Source organism: Chamaea fasciata, unplaced genomic scaffold (genome assembly GCF_029207755.1).
Source record: "Chamaea fasciata isolate MVZ Bird 193981 ecotype frontalis unplaced genomic scaffold, bChaFas1.0.hap1 SCAF_4, whole genome shotgun sequence".
Taxonomy (NCBI): Eukaryota; Metazoa; Chordata; class Aves; order Passeriformes; family Sylviidae; genus Chamaea; species Chamaea fasciata.
Window position 1 is genome coordinate 1,064,245 of NW_027094089.1, and position 18,303 is coordinate 1,082,547.

At 47.2% G+C, this 18,303-nt stretch overlaps 1 protein-coding gene across 3 annotated transcripts in view; it reads left to right on the forward strand.

The window, feature by feature from the left end:
• Positions 1-18,303, forward strand: part of MYO5B (myosin VB) — a 148,011-nt gene that overhangs the window by 62,347 nt on the left and 67,361 nt on the right. For all 3 annotated transcript variants that reach the window (XM_066180696.1, XM_066180694.1, XM_066180695.1), the window contains exons 11-14: positions 3,651-3,732; positions 5,279-5,419; positions 12,343-12,465; positions 14,205-14,288. In XM_066180696.1, the coding sequence (XP_066036793.1) occupies positions 3,651-3,732; positions 5,279-5,419; positions 12,343-12,465; positions 14,205-14,288 (430 nt within the window). The remainder of the gene's footprint in view (positions 1-3,650; positions 3,733-5,278; positions 5,420-12,342; positions 12,466-14,204; positions 14,289-18,303) is intronic.

Genomic DNA, 18,303 nt, shown 5'->3' on the forward strand with positions numbered 1-18,303 from the left:
GGCTGTAACACCTACACAATTGCTGGAATTGTGTATAAACCCTCCCACGAGGTTTCTACAGCTGCTGGTGTTTGGGAAGTTGGTTTTGACATTTGGACAACCCCAGCAGCAGAAAGGATTTCAGAAAGTGCTGGAGCACTAGTGCTGCCCCACTGGCTGCTGATCTCCATCAATAACTGCTGTCACATGGGAAGGTTTGCAAGAACGCTGCTGTCAAGGATGGTAACAATACAGTTCTGCGTGGTTTGGGATTTCAGTGGGATAGCTTGAGGTGATGAGGTTGTTCTCTCTGGTTTGCAGGTTTCTGGATTCTCTTGGGAAGGTCTTAAATATGGGCACAGTCTGGTTCAGAGACTGTATAAGATAGAGAAGCTGTTTCCTATCTCAGTCCTTAAAACCCAGAAATTTCTGCAGGCTGGAGTATGGCAAATAAAGGTTTGAGATGGAGCCCTGTGGGTGATGGTGGGTCCATACAGAAAACTGTGTGCCTGAGTTGGAGGATCAGACTTCCAGAAGTCTGAATGAAGGGAGACTTGAGGATAAGGCTCATGAAAGATTAAGCTGGTCTTGAAAATCTGTTAGTGTTGATGAAAAACCTCCTTCAACTGCCAGTCCGTGCATCACGTCCAGTGCATGGGCCAGCAGATGCTTTCACAGCCCTGGTGGCACCAGCAGGGTTTTTCCCCAAGGACCTGCAGGTCCTACTGAAGAGGCAGATTTGCAGGGAAAGGTGTCCATGTTCTTGACTGAAATGCTTGTGGCAGTCTGGTGTCCTAAAATGACCATAAATCCCTTTCGTAAATGGGTATTGCTCTCTAAATGCTGAGTAATTAACAATGTGGGGAGTATGGGTGATGGTAGCCTGACTCTGCTGAACTTTATAGTGGTTTGGTTCTTCTAACTCATGTGTTTTTTGAGTTTTTAATGCATTTTTCTGACCATCAGATTTTTTTTGTCCCCAATGGATGTTGTTTTTTCCTTTCCTTTGAGAGAGGGATTGAGCTGGAAAGGCAGGGAGGCTGCAGCCAGCTTCACAGCACATCCTTGACATCCTCAGAGCTTCCCTGTCCTGGTGCTCCTGGGGGAGGACTGTCCCTGTGGCTGGGATTTCTAGGGATGGGATCCAAACAGAGGGTGCAGAAGCTGTAGGGTTTTTCTTCCAAATTTCTTGTGCTTGACTTTGCATCCTTCTCTGTCAGCACTGAGGTGAGAGGATGCAGCATTGAAAGCCTTTCTGTATTTATTGAAATGGTGTTATTTGCTGTAGCACTAATACTGAAGTCAGTCAGAAGAGTGGATTCTTGTGGCACTCCTGGACTTGGTGGGGACAAGTTTGTTCCCCCTCTTGTTTGCCATGTGAAGTGTGAACACCCAAGAGACCAGCTGCGTGCTGGACTTATTCATGAAGTTTAAATATTTTAATACAAGCCTTGGTGCTGCAGAGGACTTAGGAGAGATCAGTCACACAGCAGAATGCGAAGCAGCAGAGAAACCAAAATACAGCATTTTCCCCTTGAAAATCTACTTACAAGAGCTGTCCCCAGGCTGGATGTGCCTTCCAGGGAGCCACAGCGATGGGCAGGAGTGGTGAATATGCTTATTTTTTCCACCAAATTACAGTGCACTAAAATGCATGGAGACCAGACAGGCACTGTTTTGCTTTCCCCATCAGGATGTTGCCTCAGTGCAGTCACTCTGAGCAGGTAGGGCCTCCTGGTGAGCACACACACAGGGCTGGCGACTAATCTGCTTTGTCAATTAGCAAATTGTGCTAGTAGAGTCCCTCAATTAGCAACTTTGTGAGATCTCCCTTGGAGCTGGAGTTGTACAGCAGCTCTGCCCCCGGCTGGTACTCGCTGGGAGGGTTGATGGATCACATCTGGTGTCTCAAAGGGAGAAATTTCTACTCTGATTTCTTTTCCTCATGTACTCCTGCCCTCGTTGCCTTCCACCTAGCTCACTGTGCCTCTCCATCTATGTTTTAATTAAATCTTTTCTTGCCCCGTTGCTGTGATCATGAGCCTGCAAGAGCTGGGTATTTCCAGAGTCCTGGGATGTCACATTCCTTGAGTTGCAAGAGCTAGGGGCCCCGGTTTGCTCAGCCACACAACCTGGATCGAGCACACTGGGAGCTCTCCAAGGACACAATCATCACTGAAGGCCAGGCCACGTGTTCAGTGTAAACATTTGTTGTCCCAAGCACCAGATTCTGTTGCACTGAAGGCCGTGAAGCCCAGTTTCTGGGAAGGGAATGGATTAAGCCTCCCCTGCTTGGCACAGGTGGCACCAGGTGCCGGGCTGGCAGAGGGAAAGCAGTCCCAGGTTTCCTCAGGGCCTGTGGGGGTGATAAAAGCACAGAACCAGCTCATTTCTCCCATTCCCCTTTTTCTTTTGCCATTTGGGGTTGCGTTTCCCCAGGGACACTGCTGTGTGGTGATGGCATTGCCACCTGGAAGTACCCATGGAGTAACTGCATCCCCTGGGTAACAGCATCCTCAGGAGGTGGCAGAAGTACTGATTATTTTGAGGAAGAGAGGTTGGAAAGAAAGGGCTTCATTTATTCAGTGTTTAAAGACTGTTCTGCCAGCTCCTACAGTGCCTATTACCCTAACAATTATTTAGTCACATATTTATCATTACAGCAGCTTACTCATTGAACACAGGAAGCCTTCCCACTTCTCCCCTTGGTTTAATCCTTAATGTGTCAAAGACCTTTTTTTTTTTTTTTCCCTTCCCCCTTCCAACTGTGCCTTAAAAATAGAAATATAAAACACATAATTCCCAGTGGGTAGCTCAAAATACCCTCTTTGGGTTTTAAGAGCAAGCCTGGCTCCCTGTGCTGACCCTGGATGTTGTGTGCTTCAGCCTCAGGGGCTCTGCTGGCTCCCTGCTCCTTACCTGTGGTTTGTCCTACTAAAACTGCATATTTTTTTCCTTTCTAATTGTGACAAAGAAGCTATTTTTGGGCCTGTTTTGGTGCTGATCTGTGGCAGGGTAGGATAATGTTTTGGCGTGGGGAGCTGTGGAAGTCCTGGTGAAGAGGTGGATCACTGAGTCCAGCACCAAGGTCCCTCTAAGGAACGTGGTGCTGGAGCTGAAAATCACCATTTTTCCCCCTTCTCCCTCCCAGAAGTTGCTTACTCACGTGTGTCTAATTTTTGTGCTAACAGGGATGCAGTACAGAAGCTATAATTACAAATTTAATACCTTCTTTTTCTGCTCTATTAAATTCCATTAAAACTGGCATGCTGGGTCTTTTAAGACAGCAGCTACTGTTTCTTCATCACCTTTGCGGTGAATGTATTTGGACTTAATATTTCATAATATTTTTCCCCGGGAGAGGCAGTTACATTTCTTTTCTCAGACAGAGCTGATGGGCAGGAAGCTGCAGTCGTGCCAAATGTCTCATCCGTGTGTAGCAGGAGGGACCTCCTGAATCCCTTGAGCTGGGCCAAGCAGAGGTGTTTTGAGGGAAAAAAAAGTGTAATCTGGGATAGGAGGAATGGAAGAGACTGTTGAGTAACCGGTGTTCCCCATCACACTGATGACACAGTTGCAGGAAAAATTAAGGGAAAAAAAAAAAAAAAAAAAAAGAAAAAAGCCTTTGAGACAAAGCAGCGCCTAATGCTGATTTATTCATTGCTTTTCAGGTTTGAAACTTTTGAAGTGAATAGCTTTGAACAGTTCTGTATCAACTATGCCAACGAAAAGCTCCAGCAGCAGTTCAACTCGGTAAGGTCAGCCTGGAAACGTTCCATAAAACTGAGCAGAAAATGTAACAAGGCAGGATTGTGGTGTGTCTGGCTTCTGCTTAACAGCATTTACCTGCAGCCTGGGCAGATCATGTGCATCCTTGGGATGCTTCTGTCCCAGACACTTCACTGCGGTGGTTCTAGATATTCCTATCAAGTTGGAAAATGTTGCTTAGTTGGTGTATAAACTCGATCCTGGAAATGGGTTTGCGTGTGGTTTGTGCGAAGGCTCACGTATTGCTCTGAATAAATATGCAGTTCGCCTTTTTCTTGGTGCTGTTTCAATCCTAAAACAAAACCTGGGTGGTTTCATGCTGATTTCCAGGGTGAATTAAATGAAGTTATGGGTGTGGAAACCTTCCCATTAAGCATGGCTTAAACCTGTGAGATGGAAACTCTGAATTAAATAACAGGATTGGAAACACTCCCCACTTTTCACTTGGACGTGCCTCACAAAACCCAGAAATTTTCCTATTTTATTAGAAACAAGCATTTACCTTCACTGGAAGTGGAACCAGTAAGGAGTTGTCTTCTGCTTTGGTTGTAAGTAGGGAAAAAATTACTATTAGTTTCAGGATACAGGAGAAAACTTGTTAAATTTGAGCATTTAAGTACTGCAGATTAGTTTGGCCCTTTGAAACCTTATCATATGCACGGACATGAACGTTTGCAGTCTATCTAATACATCAGATAGATCACTGCTGCTAAAAATGAAAAGTAAATTATGGATTGTATTTGCACTATTCATATCTTACTTGGTATGTCTAACTATCACTTCTGAAGCTTATAAATTCAAACTCCAAGATGACATGTTTGAAGAGATTTTAAAAAGCTATCTTTGAAGGGGGAAAAAAAAAAGTGCATTTGAAAAATCATTTTTTAATACGCTTTAGAGTATCTCATAAATAGCCAGAGACAATTTATCTCCTTGGGCAGAGGTCTGAGATACGTAAGCCACGCAAAGATTTTTTTCTTTTTACTATACTTTTATTTTAAATAAGAATTTTCAATTGAAGTGTCCCTGAGTCAGTCAGATGCTGCTGCTGATATCCCTTCTGGGATGACGGGTGCTCTCTGTGAGGCCCTGCTCACAGATGGGGAACACAGACTCTCAGCCCTGGCTGGGCTCCCAGCTCGTGAACCTGCTTCAGGTCACTGCTTTAATCAGCAGAGCAGTAAAGCAGAGGAGGATTTTTGTCAAGCTAGGAGATATATGTGTCATTGCCACACCGGTATATGGCTTCCTCCTCGACGCAGTGGCAGCTTCAGTCATTTTGTAGTGAAAGTCATTTCAAGCCTTGTTTTTCCCTGTGCCATGGTTTCCCAGTGTAATGGTTTTATTTTCCCTGCCAGGAGCTGGGCTGTGTGAATGGCAGAGCCCGTGCAGGCTGGCCGTGAGGGCACTTAAAGTCTCTGTGGCTTCTGGATGTGCTCAGGAATGCTGAACTCCAGCTGGGACAAGGGGAAGGGGCTGTGCTCTGCTGGCTGGGGCCACACTCAGTGACTTTGCTTTCTCCCACTCCCAGCACGTGTTTAAGCTGGAGCAAGAGGAGTACATGAAGGAGGGAATCCCTTGGACTCTCATAGACTTCTACGACAACCAGCCCTGCATAGACCTGATAGAGGCCAAGCTTGGGATCCTGGACCTGCTGGATGAGGAGTGCAAGGTAAAGAGGAGCTCCCACCTTTTCACCAGTGTCCTTGTTTCTGTGAAAGATCAAATAACGGGCTTTAATCTGGGGTGTCTTGCAGGTGGGTAAACATCTCCTTTTGCCTGTGTTGCTGCTGTGCTCATGGCAGGGGTAGGCTTGAGCTGGCATTTGCTTTAGGAGCACTTCAGAGCCTCCTGGGCAGGTGTTTGCTCCAAACCTGGGTACCTGCACTCACCATGTGTCTGGCCTGGCTGTCCTGGGGAATAGCCACTGCCTGAGACCTGATGTCTTTGGCATAGCCCAGGAGCTGGAGCTCCTCTCAAGCCTTATTTTGACTCAGGGGAAACCTGCGTCCTCTTGCAGCAGCTCTTTGAGGTAAAGCTCATTGCATTTAGCACGTGGACTTCAGGGCTGTAATGTTGGAGAGCAGTTTGCTCTCTTTTGCCCTCTCTCATACTGGCCAAAGTGAAATCTTGTTTGAAATTTGAGAAGAAAAGCCAGATTGACAAACCTTGATGACAGTCCAAAAGAAAGGTCGGACTCCTTGTTCGCACATTGTTCAGTCATGAATAATCCAATGTACATAGGAGCAAGGAATGTCAAAGGGCAGGTTTCCTCGGGAAGCTGGGATTCCTGTTTTGAAGCTCTTTGATGCTGGAGATGTCCTATTGGAAGGGGATGGGGACTGCCTTCCTGCTGGGTGTGGCTGCCTTGTGGAGCCTCAGCCTGGTGTTGCTGTGGGGTGACCCACGCTGTCCTCAGGAGGGGTTTCCATTGAGACCTGGATGTATTCTGTGCCAGGAAATGTATTTCTGGCTCTGGGAGGGCTCTGAGTGGTTTTGCACAAAGGCAGGGAAGAGCGAGACAGTGTTGGGAGAGCTGAAGTAGATAAGGGACCCTCACCAGCATAACCAAGGTGATAAGAAGCATCCAAGGAATTGTTGTGTCTGTTGGGTCCATGAGCACAGGACAGATCTGGTGGCTCAAGAACACAAGTGTTGTATGGTATCAGAGGGAAAGGGTTGGGATCCCTATTTTAGACTAGTTTTCCTGGACAAGGACATAGCACCTGTGTTTGTCTGAAGTGGAGGGGTGACCTGTGAAGTGTTTACTGCCCTCCAGGTACCAGGGCTGCCTTCCCAGGCACGACAGGGCTGTCCCAGCTTGGACATCCACCAGCTCAGCCCTGGTCTGGGCTACAGACACTTTGGCTACATCTGTGGGGTGAGCTGGAGTTGGGGCTTTGCCCTGTTCAAGTCTGCTCTCAGGAAATCTCCTTAAAAATGAGAACAGATTAGACTTAATTTGATGTCCTTAAAAATAGTATCTCAGCCAGTGCTGGTTCGGAAGGAGGTCAGATTATTTGCTTGATACTCAGCACCCTTTCATCTGGTGTCTGTGTGATTGAGCCAGTTCAATTTTGCAGGCTCAAACTGTCTCCCGGATGCTGTGAGGACCATAAGGGAAGTTTCCCTGGTGTTGGGAGTAACACCCTTGGTTTCTCTCTGGAGCAGCTGGCACTGGTTGTTGTTGGTGGTGACATTGCAGCTCCCATGTGCCAGCAGTAGGTCTACCTGGTACTGCTGTTTTCATCCACACTTACTTTTTGACCAAAAAAAAAAACCCCACCCAAACAAAAAACAAATGACAAAGAACCAAAAAACCTCAAATGAAACCACCACAAACCCACAAGATCTATTCCCTCCCCCTCCTCATCAAATGCCAATTATCTGGGTGTTTACCTGTCAGTGGGGGATGCTGTCATTAGTCACAGGCCCTTATTACCGGCCCTGTAATCGCCTCTTTTATAACAACCTGCAAGTGTTCTCCAGATTTATGAAAATTTCAGCAAAACCTGTCAGCTGAAAGCAGCAGTTTATGGCTGAAAACCTTCACCCCCACGGCAGTGTTTCACCTCCTGGGGTGGGACCACAATAAGGTAATTACGCGCCACCTCGTTAGAGCCTACGGCAGTGGATAAAAAAAAAACTCCGGGACGTGGAACGGTGTCAGGGGAATATTTGGTACATAATGAAGCATTAGTGCAAGTACAGAGGGTTTGTCACTAATGTTCTTGCTTCACAGTATGGGTCTTTTTTTAATCCTTAATGTGTGGTTGGGGAGGAGGTGGCTGGGTACGTGCTGAAGCAGCGTAGGTCGCAGGAGAGTCTTGTTGCTGTTTAGGGAAAAATTGACGTAAGGATTGGCAGTGGAAGAGAGGGCCCTTGAACTGGGATTGGAGTGTTAAGGACTAAACCTGTCTCATGAAAGCTAATGAGAAGAGCACTACTTCTTGAAACAGACTTGAGGATTTAGAATCATGTAATCACAGATCGCAGAATGGTTTGGTCTGGACCTTAAAGATCATCTTGCTCCACCCCCTCCTCCACCCCTTCCACCATCCCAGGTTGCTCCAAGCCCTGTCCAGCCTGGCCTTGGACACTCCCAGGGATCCAGGGGCAGCCACAGCTGCTCTGGGCACCCTGTGCCAGGGCCTCCCCACCCTCACAGAGAACAATTCCTTCCCAATATCCCATCCAGCCCTGCCCTCTGGCACTGGGAAGCCATTCCCTGTGTCCTGTCACTCCATGTCTTTGTGAGAAACCCCTCTCCAGGAGGGATATGAGGGTTTTTTTAAGCAGCTTTGAAATATTATGGTTTGGAAGCTATTGTAGAATTATTAACGTGTCTTCTGGAGCTCATTTGGTCCTACGTCCTGTTACATCCTTGGTATGCCCAGGAACCCTTATAATCTGTCTGGACTGGGACCTGTGTCCTCTGCTGAGGGACCCTGGAGTCCTTGAAGAGCCTTTTCCCTGTTTTCTGCACTGGAGTTTCACCTGCCTGGACCTGTAGCTTTTAGGACCTCTTGGTTTTGCTCTGATGTCAGAGGGAACAGCGAGAGTTCACGTCCCCTGTTCAGAAAAGGCATGTCCCCTGTTCTGGCCAAGGCCACCATGGTGGCGGGACACTGTAGCACAAACTGATGAGCCCAAAGAGGTGGGAAGGGGCAGAAGGGCATCCAGGAGAGGCTCCCCTCTGGTGAGCTGTGAAGGGTGGGTGCAGTCACCGTGGGGCCAAGGGGGAAGTAATCTGGAAAAGGAGTTGAGCCAGTGATAAGAAGTGAAGGATGGAGGCTGTCTTCTCTAAAGCTGCTTGTGGGAAGATTGCTTGGATATCTGGAATGGATTTTAGGGTATGGTTGCACTTGTGGAGGGAATTACTTTGGTGGAGGGGGACAGCACTCTTCGGGAGAATTTGAATGCTTTGAATTCTGAGGAAACATGTGGAATGACTTGCACTCTCTGAAGAGGAGCAGCCAGTTGGGGTTGGCTTTTCAAGAGGTTTAAGATATCCTTACAGGAAACAGAAACCCCTCGGAAATGGAGCTGAGCCTCTGTCAGAGCTGGGTGAGCTGTCCTGCTTTTCAGGCTGAAACTACATGCCATGTGGGCGTCCTGCCTGTCTTCCAGGCAGTTCCCAAGTGCCTTGGACAGTGCTCTCTGGCACGGGGTGATATTTTTGGGACTGTCCTGTGCAGGGCCAGGAGTTGGACATGGTTGATCCTTGTGGGTCCCTTCCAGCTCAGGATATTCTGTGGTTTGGGAGTACAGTCAGAGGTTACTGTGGATGCCCGGGTTTCTCCATAAGGTGTCCTGACACCTCACTGTTTCCTTGCTTTCGCCTTGGCATGGGAGCGAGGATGAAAAAAATTAATGAAAAAAACAAGTGTCCATTTCCATTAAGTGCAACCAAAAGGGTTAAGTCAAGAGCAGGCTGATTGGAAGGGTTCACATGTCGAGATGTTGCCATTGTTGTCCAAGATTGGTGAGGGATCTTTCTGCTTGTGGAGCAGCCTGACCCTGGGGCTGCCAAAGGGGGATGTGTCTCACCAAACCCACAAACTCCCTCACGTTCTTGAGCTCCTCCGTGGCTCCATTCTGTGTTCCATGGCATGTCGCCACCGCGCTATGCTGCTGATCTGCCAAATGCATTTTCTAATGCTGTTCAGAAGATGCTCTTTAACCTTTGCTGTGTCCTTCTGTCGAGTGCCAGGAATGCTGTGCTCTGCTCCTGGCCGACTGCTTTTCCACCCCGCTTGTCTCCGTGCATCGCTGCGAACTTGGGGATCTGAGCAAATGTGTTTTCCTTGTCTGGACTCGTTAGTTTTTTGGACATCAGAAGTTAGCACATGGCCTTCCTGTCCGGGGGGATTTCTGCTCCACGAGCAGACACACAGAGGTTGGACCCCTGGGCTTTCCTCTCGGGTGGGCTGCCCGACCCGCGGGCAGAGCCGCCTCCCCGACGTCACGCTGTCAGCTCTGATGACTTCAAAGTCAGGCACATCACTTGCAGTGGAACGTGTTTCTGGAGTGCTGAAGCAGCCCAGGCTCTTGTCAGGCTTTAACTTACATCGGAGTGCTGAGGAGTGAAGAAATGTGAATAGTTCCTACTGTGTTTTCAGAAGGTTGGCTTTTAGATTATTAGGTTTGAACCACAGAAGCTGTGAATGGTTTGGGTGGGAAGGAACCTTGAAGTTCATCCAGCTCCACCCCCTGCCATGGGCAGGGACAACTTCCACTATCCTAGGTGGCTCCAAGCCCTGTCCAGCCTGGCCTTGGACACCTCCAGGGATGGGGCAGCCACAGCTTCTCTGGGCAACCTGTGGCAGACCCTCACAGGAGGAAATTCTCCCTAATATCTAATCTAAATCTACCTTCCTCCGCCGTAAGCCATTGACCTTTGTTTCTTCTATCCATTTAATTGTCCTTCTGTTGGAGGTGGTGGTGGAGGGAATCTCAGCCTTTAGTCCAGGCAGTCCCAAGCATCTCCTCACCTGGCTGGAGGGTTTTTGGTCCTGGGATGCAGAATGGATCCTGTGGGGCTGGCCCTGGCTGCAGTGTGGGGACAACCCTGGCAGCACCAGGGACAGCGAATGCAGAGGGGAGAGAACCCTGCCTGTGACAGGTGGAGGCACGGCAGGGACAGAGGAGCACAGGCAGTGACCTTGTGCAATTCCTGGTGTCACCTTTACCCTGTTTAAAGATTCTGCACAAAACTTGCAAGGCAATCTCTTTTCCTCTTCCCCATCCCCTAAAAAAAAAAAAAGATGAGATAGCCTCTAAATAACTTTCCCAGTCGCTGTGAGGGCCTCAAACTGCCAAGGTAATACCAAAAAGCTGTTATAATAGTACAGATAATCGCCTTATTAGTTTTTATCTTTGGAACTTGGTCCCTATCAGGTGCTTCCCAGGCAGCTAAAAATACCCAGGCTGCAGGATGGTGAGCAGGGTATGGCAAACCCTCTTTCTGGGATGCCTTTGAATTTCAACTCTGAGATAAGCAGGTTTTTCAGCAAAGTGGATGCCCTGGAAGAGGGCTGGTGCAGGATAAATCTGGCTCAGGGTGGCTGCAGTGCTCCTGCTCTGCACCTGTGGCTTAAGTCCTGCACAGGAGGCACCCAGTGATACCTCCAGAACGGATGTTTTTGCATGCAAATATTAAATATAACCCATGAAAAGAAACACATCTGCATTTAAATAACCCCATAGTTTAAACATGCGAGTCTTACCTTGCATAAATAAAACATGTATATAATTGCATAGCTAAGTGCCTTTCAATATTTATAGATAGTCTGTGTCGTTTCTGTGTGCATCCATAATTGGCTACACTTAAAAACTGTAAAATGTAAATAAACGTGGGAGAGCACGGCTGTGTGAGTGGCTGCTGCATTTAATTCACTCTTATTACTGGGACTGGCAGGAGATGCTTATCCCTGTGTCCAGAACCCTTCTGGTGTGTTTTGGTTTGCTGTCGTGAAATCAAAAGCTGTTTCAGAACAGCATGAAGAAATTTTCCTCACCTGTCTCATGTTCCCCATCTTCCTGTTCTCTGTCCCTATTTCCTCTGTCATTTTTCATATAAAGGCCTATGTAAAGTCCTGATGGATCATCAAGAGCTCTCTGTGTTGCTGCACAGTTGTTCTGTGGCTTCTAGGCTTTGTCCCCTCTAAGTTTAAATATTGGCAGAGACTTTTCTTCTGAACCATTTCTTTTTCTAACCCAAATACCCAATTATCCATTTTTTTTTGTTGTTGTTAAAAATGTGTGTGTGTGTGTGTTTATGTGCAGGCACTGCTGTGCTCAACAGTGATTCATGGGATGGGGATGAACTCTATCAGTGGTGACTCTCAGAGCCCAAGGGGAACAATTTCACTGTTAAATAAACCAGAAATTCATGCATGTGGTCTCATGTGGCAGTTTCAGGAAACTATTCAGTCACTTAAAACAGCATTAAAAAATGATGTTGGTGCCTGAGTACTTAATGTATCTTAAATGTAAAAATACTTCCTTAATATTTCTGTTTTAATTAGTGAGGGGTTTTTTTCTCTTGTTTAAAGAGTTGTGCGTGTATTTGGGGTTTTGTTTCCTTTCGGTTTTTTTTTTTTTTTGTTTGGTTCTGGGTTTCTTTCTGTTGGGGCTTTTTGTTTGGTTTTTTTAGGGGGGGAGGTTTTGGGTTTTTTGTTGGTTTTTGGTTTGGTTATGTTTGTTTTGCTTTGGTGGCTGTTTTGGGGGGGTTGTTTATGGGCGGTTTGTTTTTGTTGTTTTTGTTGTTTGTTCTTGGTTGTTTGTTTGGGGGGGTTGTTTTTGTTTTGATTGTTTTTGTTTTGGTTGTTTTTGTCATTTTGGACGTTTTTGTTTTGTTTTAGGTTTTTTTGATGGGTGTTTGTTTGTGGTTTTTGTTTGTTTGGTTCATTCTGTTGGTTTGTTTTGCCATTTTTTTTTCGTTTTTCCAGCAAGAGCCGTTTCCAGCTGCTGGAGCAGAACCAGGATTTGGGTGTTTCCTGCTGGAAAGGCAGCTCCAGTGTGTTTGTCATGAAAGAACGTGAGCCCGGAGCACCACGTGGCCCTGTCACTGTCCCCTTTGTCCCCCTGCAGGTGCCCAAGGGCACGGACCAGAACTGGGCGCAGAAGCTGTACGACCGCCACGGCGCCAGCCAGCACTTCCAGAAGCCTCGCATGTCCAACACCTCCTTCATCGTCCTGCACTTCGCCGACAAGGTACCTGCACGGGGAGCACTCAGCAGGGACAGGAAAGCCTCCTGCAGGGAAGTAAATCAGTGGATAAAACCCTATCGTGGTCTGGGGTGATGGAAAGGTGCCGCGACCTTCCTTGCCGGAAGTGTCTTTAGTAGGACGCTCTGTATGGCACGGGCACTCAAGAGTGATCAGCGCTCTTGTGACTGCTGCCTTGGCAGCAGGGCCACGATTGCCACTCTGAGTGACAGAGGAGTAAGGGACAGTTCTTCAGTCCTCAGGAGTCTTGTTCATTCAGCAAGGTCCAAGGGGGAGAGCATGGATTATATAGCGTAGCCAGGGGGATGGGGTTTTACAACTTGGCCAATAGGGAAAGAATTGGGAAAGGGACCAATCAGGGAGAGGATCCAAAAAGAGCCAATCAACAGGGGTAAAAACCAGGAGCTGGGGAACTAAACCAATAGGAAGTAACAAATTAGCGTAGTATTGCAAAGGCTCATGGTTTTGACAGCTTTGGTCACCATGAGTTAAGAGAAGTCTCGCAGGGAGACTTCCCAGGGGGAGCGCACTGTACCCTGAACCAGCTTGAAGACTGTGTGCTTCTCATGGGAGGGAAATGTTACTTTTGGATGGTGTACAGACCACCACAGCCCCCATGAGCTGTTTCTCAGTGACTGTGGTGCCTTGTGGGTGGTGATTGTAGCTCAGGGGTTCAGATCTGGCTGAGCTCCTAGGGCTTCGGCCTCCCTCTGTAGCTGTGAGTTGTCATGGTTTCTCCGGGAGAGAAAAAATCCTCGTTCCCAAAGCTGCACAGGAATGGATTTCTGTGAGGGCAGCTTGGCAGAAAGTGTGTTGGAAAAAGGAATTGTGTTTGAAGAGCAGGAGCTGTGAGTGTTAGTAAGGCACAGTGCAGGGAGGAGGTGAGAGGTGTTCCGAGGCTGATCCCACCTTTTTGAGGGAGGAGATATCAACTCTGGCACTAAAGTAAACCAAATCCCAGTGCCTGGTGCTCGGGGTCTTGTCCATGGGCTCCAGCTTCACGTGTTACTCACAGCAAACAGGAATCTCAAAGGCTTGAAGTTACCCCAAACGCATTTGCTAGAAAAAAATTAAGATCAACCCAGGGATATGTCTGAGGAGCTGCCCAACATCCAGGTGCTGTGATGCCTTACAGGTGCTTCTCCTAACCAGGTTTGCCCTGGATGCCAGAGGCACTCACCACGGCAAAGGTTGATTCTCACCTTTCCTTAGGCAGCTGGTTTGGCATATGGATCCGTCATAACAGTGTATCCTTTTTTTTAAAAAATGCGAAATAAAGAGAATTTTTCTTTTGTTGTCTCTAAATATTTTTTAAATTCTTTTTTAAAATTCATTTGCATCCTAACTGTCTGCAATTTCAAAACCCAAGAGACCTACAAGGGAACTTAGGCAGGGCATTTTTTGAGGTTTACTGATTAACTTAGAAGGAGTTGAGGAGTGAACAAAAGAGCGTGTAGAGTTACTGATGATCCTTGCATTTTTTACCCCCCTGCTTCCACACGCAGCAATTCAGTGACTAGGAAACAGTCTCTGTTTGGAGTAAGGATTTTGCCTTCACTCAGATTCACTTACTTTGATAAAAAGTGACCTTTAAATTCCAGTTGTTCCTTTCCCCTCTCAGGTTTTTTTTGGGTGAGCTCCTGATGGTGGGGGAGTGTGTGAGCACCTTGTCCCTGTGTGTTTGGGCTTCACCCTCTGAACTTCTTCCCTTTGTGTCCTTGTAGGTAGAGTACCAGAGCGAGGGGTTTCTGGAGAAGAACAGGGACACCGTGTATGAGGAGCAGATCAACATCCTCAAAGCCAGCAAGGTAAAAGAGCCCAGCCAGGGCAGTTGTCCAGGCTGGAGCTGAGCTGTGCATCCCTGTGCCACGCCAAGCAGGCTGAGGGTGGGAATGTGCAGCTGCCTCTAGCCACTGACAACAACCAAGGAGCCAAATCAATGGGGTGTGGGGCAGGGAAAAAGTGGGGAGAGGAAGGTGCTGGGGGTTGCAGTCGCACCCACGCGTGGATGTGGGTGGTTGTCTGCCTTCCTTCACCCTGGTGTTGGTGTCCTGTCAAGATGCATCGCAAAAATAGTTTCCAAACCTGCTGATCCTCCTCTTCTTTGGTCACTGAGGGCCAAAATTAGGAACAGGTGGTTTTTGGGCACTGTAAATCCCACTTAACTCTTGCTTGGAGCTCCCTTCCCATCACCCAAGCACCCGTCACCTGTAGAATGGGACACTGTAAGGTTTTTATCTTCTTTTCTTCGTGTTAGAGCTGGGATTAATACATGGGAGTCGCAGTTTTCATATTTGAACTCAGTGTTTATTATCTGTAGTACAGTCTCACGACTCGTGAACTCTAACAAGGTAGAAAATGGAGGTGTCTCTAACTCTTCCCAAGGTTGTTTAAGCGCTGATCACCCATCAGTGAGATTACACCTATACTGTTTTTACTTTTAACCCAGTAATTGACCACACAAGGTCTGCAATGCAGACCCTTTTCACCCAATTAGAAAAAAACGCCCCCAAACCAAGAAGAAGAAGGTGAAGAAGAACTTAACACAATGGCCAAATCCTCCATCTTGCCCTACATACATTACTATAGCCTAAAGCCCCAAAATCTAAGTTTCCAGGGTGCCTTCCGCTAGACCAGGCTGGCCAAAAGCATGAAGATCTGGGGTTAAAAGCCACTGTCATCAGCGTAGTTTGTATATAGTGGGTGGCCTTGCTGGTCCTATCCCCCTTCTGTGTGAAAATAGCTGTTCCCCTTAGCTGTAATCCATTGTACTTGTCCCTGTGGCTTCTAATTACTTCAGTAATTACTATGCGAAAACTAGAGTTAATACAGAATTCTGGAAATGTAACATGAGCTCCGGGACACTCCAGCTGCTGTGGAACTGTTTTACACGGCTGCCAATGTGTAACTTTAACAAAATTAACAGATACTGATGATCACTCTTGATGTCACTCGTGTCTTACAAGGTTTTGTGCAGCGTACCTTCGCTCTCCTGAGTGTTGTGCAAGCAACTTGTCAACATCTCATTGCACCAAGTGCCAGCAGGGATGTATTGGTTTTGAATGCCAGGTTTTGAATACCAGGGCTCCTGGAAAAGGGTTTTTTTTGGCTCTTGGTGTTTAAAGTTTCCTATGGGCTGTGGATTTGGTGGGATGTTGGAAGCAGAAGAGCTGTGGGGCTCTGAAGGCTTTGGAGTGGGTCATGCCTGCGGTAAATGAGCATTTGATAGTGGGCTTCAAGGCAGAGATTTTACAGTTTTCTATATAAATTGAGCAGATTTTACACTGGCTTCCACTACCATGGTGCTTCCTGCTCTCTATGAGCATTTGGGCAGGTTGTGTTAAAGGTGTCAATAGTACAGACAGCTAAGGAATTTTAAATCCTTGTTGTTTTAAAACCAGACCAAAATTTCTTCCCTGCAGCCTTGAGTCTTTCATTGTCAATTAATGAGCTGAAACTTTGAGCAACCTCATCTCTCCCAGGGGCAGCCTTTATTAAGCAGTTAGTGTGAAAATGCAGCCCTGCAAAGTCCAACTCACCATCCAGCAGCCAAAATCCAGGCTGTGTGACTCCGGGGCACCATTGTTCCCTCAAACCTGGTGTGTGGTTTAAGGAAGGAGTTCCATCTGCTTTCCTCAAAACCATTTTGAAGCCTTCCACAGCATAGGCCAGCATGTTAAGTTTGTGTTATATATATATATACATGTGTGTGTGTGTAGCGTATTAAAGATTTTGAAGGCCCTCTCCATGTTACAAGCAAATGTTTCTCATATTCAGACTTCTCTTTGTGACACCGTTGCGTTTGCTGCTGGCTGTGGCCTTCTAAATGCCACCCTGAATAAAGAGTGGGATGAGGGGAGGTGGAGGAAACATTATTTTTAGGAGTTTGTTCCTGTCAAAATTGGAAGAGATGAGAATGGGAACTTATTTCAACGTTGTCAGTGGCTTGGCCTGTTTCACAGCAAGGAATTCATGTGAAGATGGCAAGATGAGCAATTTTCTCATCCCTGGGAGTAGTTGTGAAATTAATAACTGTGAAGCTGGGCTTTAATAATGCCCAAATCAAGAGCTCTGCATGTTCAGGAAGCTTCTCAGGGAAAAACTGGGCGTGATTAGAGCTCATTAGAAATGCCAGGTAACCTCCAGGAATAATTGATGCTGTATGATTAATTATTTAGCCAGTGCTGAACTTGCTGTTGGAGTCAGGGCTGCAGAACTGGCAGTGTCTGATAAGGATTTCTGTTTGACTTCTTCCTGCTGGTGTAGAGGAGAGATTGTAACTCGCTGGAGTAGTGTGGTGTATAGTGGTGGAGACCCTGGAGATCATTCCCTAAAGACAGAGATGTTAAAGAAAGGCCTTCTTGTCATAAATAGGGACCACAATATGATATTGGAGCAGGCTGGACTTTTCTTAAATGGCTGAGTTAGAGGGGATCTTAAATCCCATGCAGTGCCACTCCTGCCCCTTCCACTATCCCAGGTTGCCCCAAGCCCCATCCGGTGTGGCCTTGGATACTTCCAGGGATGGGGCAGCCACAGCTGCCCTGACCCAGCCCAAAACTCTGAAATGCACTTGGGTCTGAGAACCTTTGGGAGATAGCTCGATGAATTTCTGCCCTTAAGCCGTTCCCTTAAGAGCAGTGGCTTTTATCAGTGCTGATCCCGTGCTGTTCCGGGAATAAGAGCAGCAGCAGCATTGGCACATTCCTCTAGCAAATCCTTCAACACCTGATGTTCTGCTCTTGCTGCCCCTAACTCCTGTTTGCCAGCAGATTGTTACCCTGGTATTTTTGCCTCCTGCCTGCCATTTGCCCTTTCAGGGCTATAAACAATTAAAAACAATTTTGTTTAGGTGCAAAAGGCCAACCTGGTCCCTCTGAACCAGAAAAAGCAGCAGTGCTGAGTCTGCTACCCATATGTGTAAATTTTACTAAAGCTCAGATTTGTGCTGCAGAGGGCTGTGCTGCGAGGACTTGGTCCTCAGGATCAGGCTGGCTCACAGCATTCCCTGCACTCTTCTTTACATTCCCACTAAAGCTGCACAGAGGGCAAGGGGGAACACTGAATTTAACACAGCAAGGACCCGGGCACCTCCCTGTCAGCAAGCCACTGCTGATGAAGCACTCCCACCAAGGCAGAACTGCCTTCTGCTAATTAGAATGCAATTACTGCCGTCAACAAGGTGGTGAAAGAGACTTCATGAAGCATTTAATTAGTTCTGTAAGTGCTGGTCAGCTAAAACAGTCGAGTTGATGTTCTTTGAATTAAGGGAAATGATTTGAATGCTGATGGAAAGCATACAGGCACGCTGTGAAGGTATTATTTTCCAGTTCTCTGTGATTGCAAAGAATGCACCAATGGTTTTGACTCTGCCAGCTGGGGAGGAGGGATGCGTCCCTCCCACTTATGCCCCAGAACCTGTGGAATGGTCCCTGCTAGGGATGATCCCAGTTCCACCAGGTTTGCATCATGCGAGCTGTGAGCTCAGCTCTCAGATCCTTCTCCAGCACCTGTTCAGGAACAAGCACTGCTGTTACTAATACCAAGTGGATGGAGGGATCAGTGGCACTCCCAGCTGTGTTGGGAAGATATTTTGAAACCCAAAATTACCTCCAGGGGTTTTACCACATTGTCAGGTGTGAGGTAGTAGTGCAGAGCCTGTGTTGGATGTCTTCATCAGTACATGTGCCACCCATACCTCCTGTGTTTGCAGGAGTCAGAGCATCCCAGACGGTGATGTGTCATCCACAACCACTGTCAGGATGTCATTTTTAGGGATGGAGGGTCAGGTGGAGAAGGAGAGAGCCTTCTTTGGTGGGAGTT